Source organism: Mus caroli, chromosome 5 (genome assembly GCF_900094665.2).
Source record: "Mus caroli chromosome 5, CAROLI_EIJ_v1.1, whole genome shotgun sequence".
NCBI lineage: Eukaryota > Metazoa > Chordata > Mammalia > Rodentia > Muridae > Mus > Mus caroli.
Window position 1 is genome coordinate 120,447,733 of NC_034574.1, and position 11,302 is coordinate 120,459,034.

At 47.7% G+C, this 11,302-nt stretch overlaps 1 protein-coding gene across 1 annotated transcript in view; it reads left to right on the plus strand.

Annotated features, from left to right (window-relative positions):
• The window catches only part of Tmem132c (transmembrane protein 132C), a 284,191-nt gene extending 273,233 nt beyond the window's left edge, over positions 1–10,958 (plus strand). Inside the window, exon 9 of the mRNA XM_029477801.1 lies at positions 9,458–10,958. Within this exon, the coding sequence (XP_029333661.1) occupies positions 9,458–10,642 (1,185 nt within the window). The 3' untranslated portion in view covers positions 10,643–10,958. The remainder of the gene's footprint in view (positions 1–9,457) is intronic.
• The last annotated feature ends 344 nt before the right edge of the window (positions 10,959–11,302 follow it).

An 11,302-nucleotide genomic window follows, 5' to 3' on the forward strand; every position in this document is an offset into this window, starting at 1 on the left:
GGGGTGGAGCTTGGACCAGCCTTTCTATTTCTAGTCTTCCCTCACCCATGAGAGCCCACTCTCTTTTTTTTTTAAAAGATTTATTTATTTATTTATTTATTTATTTATTTATTTATTTTGTGTAAATGAGTACACCGTTGCTCTCTTCAGACACACCAGAAGACAGCATCAGATCCCATTACAGATGGTTGTGAGCCACCATGTGGTTGGTTGCTGGGATTTGAACTCAGGACCTATAGAAGAGCAGTCAGTGCTCTTCACCTCTGAGCCATCTCTCCAGCCCAAGAGCCCACTCTCAGGGGATACACTCATGTTCCCCCTGGTCCCGCTTCCCACTTAGTTCTCCAGATTGGCTTCAATATATGAGACTTGCCTTTGTCCTGTATGTACTGCTGCTATGAACGGGGAAGCCTGAATTTCCCATCTTTCTTCTAGACCCTGTTATCTGGTGCAGTCACCAAACTCTTGATAACTCTGAATCCTATCGCTCAAAAATAAATAAATAAATAAATAAATAAATAAATAAATAAATAAATACATGTATAGAATGGTTGGTTCCAGGATAGATGACAGACAGGGGTAGGTTTCTTCTACCCCTCAAGTCCCACCTGGCTTTCACCACTCTCTACAGTGTCATTGAAGATGCTAATGCCATAGTAAATGTTCTATCATGCAGGTGTGCACAGCTCCTGCCTGACACTGAGCTTGTAAGATAAAGGAGGGTGGTCTTCCACAGAGATGCTGTGGGGTAGCAGATGGAAGGAGGAGGCACTGATATAGATCTGATATCTCCTGTTAGTCCATGGATCCCTTAGAATTTGATTCGTGCTGTGTCATGCTTAGTCAGTCCATGCATAGCTCTTTATGCATCCAGCCAGCAGGATCATCAAGTCTACTTTAACTGTTGCACACTGTACAGATGGCCTGTTTTGTAAACAGAAGAGGCCATTCCTTGTTAAAATGGAATAGATTTTGCATTTATTTCCATTTACCAACAGAACTAGAATTTCAGGGAAGGGCTGTCTCCACTGCTCAACAAAGGCTCAGTATGGGACCATTAACAGTGATGGAAGCCCGTGCCTCCCTACATTCTATGTTCAGGACCTCTGGCCTATCTAGGGTAGAGTTTGGAAGCTAGAAGGGGTTCCTATTGCCTAGAAATGGGTGTGATGGCTCTTCTGTGCTCTGCTGCTTCCACAGGTGTTGTCTCCCCTGTCTGACTCCATCTTGGCCGAGAAGACAGTAACTGTGCTGGATGACAAAGTATCTGTGACAGACTTAGCTGTCCAGGTGGTGGCTGGGCTGTCTGTCACCCTACACCCCATCTCAGAGAACAACAAGGGTACCTCAGCTGTGGCCATGGCAGAGGAGCTGCTGCGTGCCCCAAAAAAGGTAGGGGTTGGGAAGGGGCGGGGCCTGGCCGAGGGAAGGAGGGGAAGGGGATATGACCAGGTTCAGGGTTACAGGAGCTACAAGTGCTCAGGTCACACAGAAGCCTCTGGGACTTAAAGGAAGGTTCGTCCATCCTGCAGCTGTTCCCAGGGAACAGATAGCTGATGGCACCCTCCCACTCCACCCCTCAGCCTACTTCCACAGCATCCTTCCTCTTTCACCTCAGTGTTCTCTCCAGGGCTGAGAAGGTGCTGGTCAGACCAAATCAGCTGCTCCATTGTACATCCCCAGCCTACACACTCCAGCTGGTGCAACCTTGCCTGCTTTCTGACCCCACTTCCCACTTCCCCACCCCAAGCTCTTTGGACCTCCTAGATGCTTCTGGTAGCCCCTCCTCTTCTGGGATTCTGCCCTTGCGGTTCCTCTAGTCTGAGATCTGCTCCTCGGGCTCTCTCACCTCTGAACACTGCCTTGGCTCCCTTCCAACCCTAGTTTTCAACCACTCTCTTCTCACTAATGTCATCTTCACAGCCTGGTCCATCTCTGCCTCCTCTGCCACTTCAATTATGCATTCACTACGCCCTGGAATCGCTATTAAGGTGTGCTCCACCATGTACTTGCTTTTGACCATATATCAAAAGGGAAAGGGGCTACAGGATAACATCCCATGGGAGCAAAGCTTTGCAGAGCTGACCCTCTGCTGTGAATAGAAGGGCTCACAGCCAACGCTACTGCAAGTGAATGGAATCTGGGAAGCTGGCAGGAAGGGAGGAGGGAATGTGGAGTCCTACACACTTCTGTACTGAAGAAGATTCTGGCAAAAGAGCTCTGGGAGAGTCCCACCTGAGTAGCCATAGCACCTCAATCATTAGAGAGGGATCATTTCACGTTTGATAATTAGAAACAACTACATGTGCAATGGGGAATGCCTCTGTCACCATTCCCCCCATGAGTCCCTCCATGAGGGACAGTCACTGTCCATCACTGTTAGACAAGAAGCAGTGGGGGCCTCAGGACTCGCACAGGGCTGGCTCCTTGTTCATTCAGGCACTTAGCTTCAGACTTGGTTCCCGTGGGTGACATGCAACCAGGAGAAGTTGGCAGACTGCAGCAAAGCTATAGTTAAACCCCACTGTAGACAAGATGTACCAGGAGGTTGGCCTGCCATGGTTGGGACAGGTAACAGGCTCTAAACCTGACAGGGTAGCAGTGGAGGCTACAGTCCTTCACATACCACAACAGGAACAAAACAGTATCTGTGGAAGTGGACATACTCCTGAGCCAGAACACAGTGGCCATCGGATCTAGACAGAGCAAAGCCAGGGAGGTTAGCTAGGTGTCTTAGTTAGGGTTTTACTGCTGTGAACAGTCACCATGACCAAGGCAAGTCTTATAAAAAAAAAACAACATTTAATTGAGTCTGCCTTACAGGTTCAGTGGTTCAGTCCATTATCGTCAAAGAGGGAGCACAGCAGAATCCAGGCAGGCATGGCACAGGCAGAGCTGAGAGTTCTACATCTTCATCCAAAGGCTGCTAGTGGAAGACTGACTTCCAGGCAACTAGGGTGAGGACCTTAAGCCCACACCCACAGTGACACACCTACTCCAACCAGGTCATACCTCCAAATGATGCCATTCCCTGGCCCAAGAATATACAAACCATCACACTAGGGAAGACCAGAATGTCATGCAGAGTTTCACCACTGACAGACACAGGCTCCCTATTCCCCTTTCTACGTGGCTGTGTTAGTGGTGCAAACACATGACTCAAGCTGTGTGACATCCACATGGCCACCTCCTCCCAGCTGTGGGCTCCGGGAAGGACTCTGGGATGGTATTCAGCACACAGCGGCATATCAGCTAGCTACTGCTGTGTAACAGTCATGGCTACTTAACAGCTTACTGCAATACTATCCCCATTTTGAGGAAACTCAGCTGGACCTGGCACTCAAGGTATCACAAGGCTGAATTCTCATCCAGGGAAGGCTTTATTTCCAGAGGTATTGCTGATGGGAGCAAGTTCGTCACTGCAGATGAAAGAGGTCCCCATCTCTTGGCCAGCTATCATAATTGTCCCTGTGCCTCTCTCAGGTCCTTGTGGCTGTCAGTTCCCCTTTCCCCCACTTCCTCACCCCTCTCACACACAACATAGACTCTGCCCCAGGCTCTGACATCCTCTTCTACCACCAGCAGCAAGAATCAGTGACCCTAAAGGAGGTTGTAATTCCATTACCAGCCCTCTGCTAGGTAGCCCAGGAAGCCATCCCTGTCCCATAGACAACTGCACCATGTGGTGCAGATGAGAAGGACATCCCTGCCCCTGCATCTGACTCCTGGAAACCCCATTAAGTTTGTCTTTGAAAAGCCAGTCTGCCTAGCACAGTGGGCAGTTGCTGCCTTTGATTCTAAAGCTCAACAATACAGACTGGGTGCATGTTCATTCTAGTCATGTCCAGTCCACAGGGCCAGCTCCTCTGCCCTTCTTCCCTGAGGACAAGAATTGACAAGGTGTGTTCTGGTTTGTAAAGGAGAGAATAAAAGATGAGGGGGCGGGGCTTGGTCATTAAAGCTCTTGCTATGTAAGTGTGAACACCTGAGTTCAGATCTCCAGAATCCATATAAAAAGCCAGGCATAATGGTACACACTTCTCATCCCAGCTATCAGAAAGTGAAGACAGGAGGATCCAAGGGCTTGTTGGTCATTGAACCTATCTGAACCTGCAAGCTTCAGGTGCAGTGAGACCCTGTATCAAAATCTAAGGTGGAGAGTAATTAAGAAAGACTCCCAGTATTAACCTCTGACCTACATACATCCATATATGCACAAAAGGAGAAAAGATGAAAGCCAAAGGAACAGAGAAAAAAAGTCAAAAGCTGGAAGCTCTTTGCTAAGAATAAGCCATAGATTAGAGTGGACAGAGGCATCACAGCTTCAAGGACAGTGGTTCTCAACATGGGGATCAGGACCCCCTTTGTAGGGAGGGTCACATATCAGATATCCTGCATATCAGATGATTACATTATGGCTCATAACAGTAGCAACATAATAGTTACATTGTAGCAATGAAACGATTTTATGGTTGGGGGGGGGGTGTCACCACAACATGAGAAACTAACTGTATTAAAGGGTTGCAGCATCAGGAAGGTTGAGGACCACTGCTCTAGGATGTGGGACAAAGCCACCATCCACATCCAGCATTTCCCGTCTGTCTTCATCAACCAGCAGTAATTGGATACCTAGCCCAGATGCAGGAGACCCGTGGATAGAGCATCTTCAATTTGCAGGCATGACTCTCTAAGAAGCAGGGTCTAAATCACTGGTGGCTCTGTGTTATTTGAAGTCACTTGGCATTTGTCGTCTTGGGAGACGTCTGCTGGATTCCCTGATGCCGTTTCCAGCCTCACTGTAATGAGACAATTGAAGGATCAGCTCTGAGTCACAAGGCAGAACTGATGGAAACGGCTCTGGCCAGCCACAAGTTTCAACCCAACTGTTCTTAGAAAAAGGCTTGGTTTATGTTAACTCCCTTCTCCATCCAGGAATGGGAATAAAAATTAATTTAAGATGAGCAAGCCACAACATATGGCATTTTATCTCCTCCATAAGAAATTAGAGACTGACACTTCTGCCTGTGTCATTAATAGCTTCCTCTTTGAAAATCTAGAAGAATATGAGCATCACTTGTTTTTAGGCTTGGGTAGAAAAGGACAGGTGGGGGAGATGAGTTGCCTGGAATTCTGGTGGATGGTGTAAGTGTGAGAAGGGGAAGTGATGGGTAACACAGACGGAGCTCCAAGAACAGAATCTAAAGGCATGGGGCCATGTTCTGTCCATATCAGCTTCCCCACAAGCTGAGTCTCCGCAAGGATTCCCTTACTTATATGAAAGATGAAGGCCTATCAGAAGGCAAAGCAGACAAAGTGCAAGGAAGGGTAGGGGGGTCCTACAACTGTGTCACTTGCTCATCTACCAATGAAGGCATGCTCACCCACCGAGGCTCTTGGAGAGACCATGCCAGCTGGGGAAATATGAGGAATGTACCACTCTCGGAAGACAAAGAAGCTGGGATCAGTATAACACCCACCTATCTATTGTATCCAGAATGGTATGTTAATTTCTTGGCATTTCTGACTTCAGGCCAGAGGATGCCTTTGAGCTAAGATGAATAAGGTGAATGCAAACTTGATCATAGAAGATCATGGAAAGCTGAGCTCATAGCTGCTGACTGGCAGGATAGGTGTTCCACACCATCATGAGATTTCAAATTAGTGCAGACTAACTCAAAAGAATAACTATTCTTCTTTACTCTTTTTTTTCCTTCTTCTCACCTTTGGACAAAATTCTTAAGTGTGCCCAGCCCTCTCCCACTCTGAGATTTCTCATTTGTTTCTGAAAGTCCACTCCCCACACATAGCTGCTTGCAGACCTCCATTGCTAACCCTAATTCAAAAGTTATGGGTTACTCTCCTCCTCCTCCGCCTCCTCCTCCTCCTCCTCTTCCTCCTCCTTCTCCTCTTCTTCCTCTTCCTCGCCCTCCTCCTCCCAGCAGCTGATAAGATTTACAATGTACTTGCCCTGTTATTTTTCTCCCAAACTCAAATAAAAATGGTCCTTGTGCTTAAAAGAGGAGGAGAACATTGAGAGCAGCCAGTCCCCCTTTCTTTACAGAACTTTACTCTGGGCCTTCTACTCCAAAGAGCAGCAGCTCAGCCTCAAATGACCTAAACAGAGTGGAGCAGCCTGTGGGCAGGCATTCATGCCTTCAGGTACAGCCAGATCCAGGCACCCACACAACACCATTCCAGAGTCTCTGCCTGTACCTTCATGTTGGAGTTCAGGATCACCATTCCCTAGAATGTTCTAGAATATTGCTTTCCTCATTCCAAATTCCTCCTAAAACTTATATCCAGACTATTGACAATTCTTGCTCTCTTTTATCAATCTCTGCCTACCTGCCTTTTTTTTTTTTCTTTTTTCTGTTTCTTCCCAATTCTGAGTAAACACATGGGCTGTGTTGGCTGGTGAGTCAACTCTCTCTTCAGACACGTCTTGTCTGTTGCATAAAGCATCTCAAGTGGTTCACTCACCTGTCCCCACCCCCTCTCCTTCTTTTCTTTGAGAAGGGGGTCTCATGTGGCCCAGGCTGGCCTCCAACTAGCTGCTATATAGCTGAAACTGGCACCCAACTCTTGATCCTCCTGCCTGTACTTCCCAAGTCCCAAGACTGCCGGCCTGTGCCAACATTACCCCATTCAGTTTTCCATTCCTAGAAACCCTGAAAGGTCTCCGCACGCCTCTGCTCTCTGAGTCGTTTCTGCTTTAATTTCTTCTTCGCCATTTTCTTTCTTTAGTGATCTTTCTTTTCCTCCTTTATTTTAATTCGGTCTTTTCCAGTTGTCCCCACATCTCCAATAGTAGCCTGATCATCTTATTAATAGTAGATTTGTACTTTCTACTAAGAGTAGCAGTAATAGCAGCAGCAGCAGCAGTTGTGTGTGTGTGTGTGTGTGTGTGTGTGTGTGTGTGTGTGTGTGTGTGTGTGTCACAGTGCACATGTGGAGATTAGAGGACAAACGTAAGGAGTCTGTTCTCTCTTCTTTCACGTTGACACAGGTTTTTGAGATTGAAATCATGTCTCCAGGCTTGCAAAGCCCGTGTTTTTATCTACTGAGCCATCCCTCAGACCTCCCATGTATATTTTTAACACGCCCCTTGTGACCCCTGCCACCTACCTACAGATAGAGTTTTGTTTTCATCAGGGGAGCCTTGTGCAACAGTAGTTGCCTTACTTTTCTCTGCTCCCAAGGAACTCCATGTGATTTGATGCTTTTGATGATCCAGTTTCGAGTCTTGTTTTCCTGCTTGCCTTCCCTGCGGCACACTCCCTGCGGCACACTGGCAGTGCCACACCAGACCAGATCTGAGTGTGGGGTTTCTTATTCCCACCAGTGGCAGATAGGAGATAGATTTCCCCACCCGTCATACATGGAGAGGCTCATACTCTACCCCCACCCCCTCTTGCTGCACCAATAGAGTCTAAGATGGGTGTGACCGATGGGCAAGCAGAAAGGCTCCCACAATCAAGACTGCTCTGGTAGTGAGAGAAGAGCATAGCAGTGAGCCTGCAGGAAAAGGCTGAACATAACCTTGCTGGGTGCAGCCAGCCATGGGGACTGGCAGTGGCTGACCTCTGGGTCTCCAGCACAGCAGGGCTCTGCTAACTTCTTGCTAACCTGATGGCTGAGGGACACTCTAGTTAAACTTACAGGAAAGGCATCCTCTGAATATCAGCGGATGCCTAATAGGCATACACGCTCTGTAATTCCCCTTTTAGAATCTCAGAAGTTCAAGATTTTGCTGGCAATGCCTAGGTTGTGGGTCTGTCCATGGTGCTGAAAGTGAATGCTCCTGCAGGAAATGCCCTGGAGCATCCCGGCTATGTGGATCTAGGTCCACCATTACACTATATTGTCCCTGAGTTATACAGCAGGATTAGGAAGATAGGTCCAGGACATTTCTTGTTCAGGAACTTTTAAACTCCCTTCTCTGTTCTCTACAATGGGACATGAAGCCCTGGGTGTGGCTGTTTGGTCATTGACTGAATGATTGCAAGTCTTTTTAATGACTCGGTCCCTGACACTCACCTGAGCTTCTTTTTTTTTTTTTTTTCTAATTAGGTATTTTCTTCACTTACATTTCCAATGCTATCCCAAAAGTCCCCCCATTCCCCCCCCACTCCCTCACCTGAGCTTTCTTAGTCTGATACAGCTGAGCTGAGTTCACCAAGTGTCACTGCTGTCTACCTGACAGTCATGCAAAGAGTGTGCCATGTGCATCAGGGTCATACAAAGGAAAGATATTCTTGCTTCTCTGTTTCCTCCACAAAGCAAAATGTATCTATAAGACCCTGGGAAAGCATAGGGTGGGGAAGGGCCCTGAGTTAGGGTTCGCTAGAGGAACAGAACTGAAAGGATGAATCCCTACATTGAAAGGAGATCTATTAGCATGACTTACTGGTTGCGGTCCAGGTAGTTCAACAATGGCCGTCTCATGATGGAAAGGTGGAGAACCTGGGTATTGTTCAGTGTGTGAGCTTGGATGTCTCAGCAGCCTCAATCTGACTCAGGAGTTCTGGATGATTCCCAGAGATCTGTTGGTCTTCAGGCCATGTTGCAGTCCTGGAGACTTTGAGTTTAATACCAGCTGCAGCAACAGGATAGAGGAACTTGCCAGCAAGAGTGAGAGCAAGCAGGCAAAAAGCAAAGCTTCTTTCCTCTGTGCTCATCTCCTCTTACCTGTGCTACCACTGGAGGTGTGGCCCGGGTTTGGAGCTGAGATTCCTGCTTTAAATAATTTGATTATGAAAATCCCTCCAAGGGTTTGCAGCAAGAAAGGTTTCAGTTGATTCTGGATGTAGTCAAGTTGACAACAAAGATTAGCCATCACATGACAGACAAGAAACCTTCTCTCTCTCTCTCTCTCTCTCTCTCTATATATATATATATATATATATATATATATATATATATATATATATATCTTTTGAGATGGCAGGATGACCTTGAGTTCCTGATATTCCTGCCTCAACTCTCTCCCAAGTGCCAAAGAAAAAGACGTCCACCACCACTCCTAGTCTATGCAGTGCTGGTCACTCCTAGTCAAACCCAGGGCTTCATGTACTGTAGGCAAGCTCATTACCAATTACTACACATTCCCAGCCTATAGTTTCCAGTTTCAGGCCTTTGGCTCTGACATCATTTCCTGCCTCTGCTTTCTACCTCTACAAACCCACTAATGCCTATGAGCCCAGGAATAAGTGATTGGCAAATAACAAAAAGCTGATCCAGGACTGGATAGATGATCTTGCCAGCTAGATGAACTCCTGAAAATGGCTTATGCTGGAGCTGTGTCATGGTATCTCTCTGACTGATGGAAAGCCTATTTACTTCCCCAGTATGTTGGAACTAGATCAGGACTTCATGTCACCCTTCCTGTTACTTTGGTGGTGTTTATCCTGGAGATAAGGCACCTCCCAAGTGATTCTCATGGTCTCTCTCGCTGCAGGAAGCTATAATCAGCACATGGCTCCAGTTCAGTGATGGCTCAGTGACACCCCTGGATATCTACGACTCCAAGGACTTCTCCTTGACTGCCATCTCTTTGGATGAGGCTGTTGTGTCCATCCCCCAACCCCTCTCGCCTTGGTGGCCCACCATGGTAGCTGAAGGAGAAGGCCAGGGCCCACTGCTCCGGGTCGATATGTCCATTGCCGAAGCCTGTCAGAAATCCAAGCGCAAGAGTGTGCTGGCTGTTGGCATTGGCCATGTGGGGGTCAAGTTTGGATGGGATGATGCCGACTCCAGCCAGACTGGAGGAAAGGATGAGGAGGAGATCAAGAACCACGCCAGTGACCGTCGACAGAAGATTCAGGACCTGGAACGCCCAGGCCAGGATGAACTATACCATGGCAACTTTCCTGGGGACCGTGAAGAAGGAGTGCTGAGTGCTACCACCACTACCAAGTCCCTGCTGGATAACAACGTGGGGAAGAGTGGCAGGCGGGATGGGGCTAGGCTACACAGCATACCCATTGACTTCACCAATTTCCCGGCCCATGTGGACCTCCCCAAGGCCAAGACTGGGGGCACACTGGAGGAGAATGGGCTCATGCAGACAGCCCATGGCCTGAGTGACCTAGAGATTGGGATGTATGCCCTCCTAGGTGTCTTCTGCCTGGCCATCCTTGTCTTTCTCATTAACTGCGCCACCTTTGCCTTCAAGTACAGGCACAAACAGGTGCCTCTGGAAGGCCAGGCATCCATGACCCACTCTCATGACTGGGTCTGGCTGGGCAATGAGGCGGAGCTCTTGGAGAACATTGGGGACCTGTCCCCACCCCAGGACGAGCACACGACCATCATAGACCGAGGGCTGGGGGGCTGTGAGGAGAACAACCACTTACTTCTCAATGGTGGCTCCCAAAAGCCCACGCAGAGCCAGGTCCACAGGCCACCAGGCTCCGGGGGACGGCAGACCAGGGAGCCCAGGCAGGAGCCTGCAAACTCACCCACCTCCAAGATGAAGAAGGTCAAGTTTGCCACATTCACCATCCCACCTGAGGAAAGCTGCCCCACGGTGAACTCCATCCTCAGTGGGGAAGATGATATCAAGTGGGTTTGTCAAGACCTGGATGTGGGCGCACCCAAGGAACTCAGAACCTACCTGGAGAAATTCCAAGACAGTGTGTAGCGCTCTGGCCTCCTCGCCAACTTGGGACAGTAGCCTCCTTCCCGACCTCCCTCAGCAGAGTAGCTGAATGGAAGGAGCTCTCAGTGAACTGAGTGAGGAAATCTGGGGCCCACAGAATACCAGGTAGCAGGTTAGAAGCTGGGAAGGGATGTTTTTATACTAAAGCAGTTTTTTTTTTTTTTTTTTAGCAGCAAAGGTTGGTAGGTTTCCAGAAGTTTGAGTCTCTGACTCGGCAGCGAGGCAGAGTGGATCCGAAAGAGAACTGCTCAGACATGAGAGAGTTATTTTATGAATCAAACGACACTGCAGACAAGCTACCAAAAATATTTGTTAAAAAATATATATAAAAAGACAAATAAAAAAAACACACAAATGACTGTCGGTTTATATTTCTAATAAAGGAACAAAATGTAAAAATAAGGCTTGCTAAAAGAAGGCCTCCATTTTAATTCAGTCTTTATGTTTCTGAGGACAGTCCAGGTCTGTTAGCCTTCTGCCCAAGGAGAGGCACATCTGAACAATGGTCACCTCTTAGGAAGAATGAGAATTTTACATTGGATCCCATTATCTCTTTTTGCTTCCATGTTTCTTTCTAAGGTCCTAAGCCTTCATTAGGTTCAATGTCATGTTTATTTCTGAGGACCAAGTGGTACATTTTCC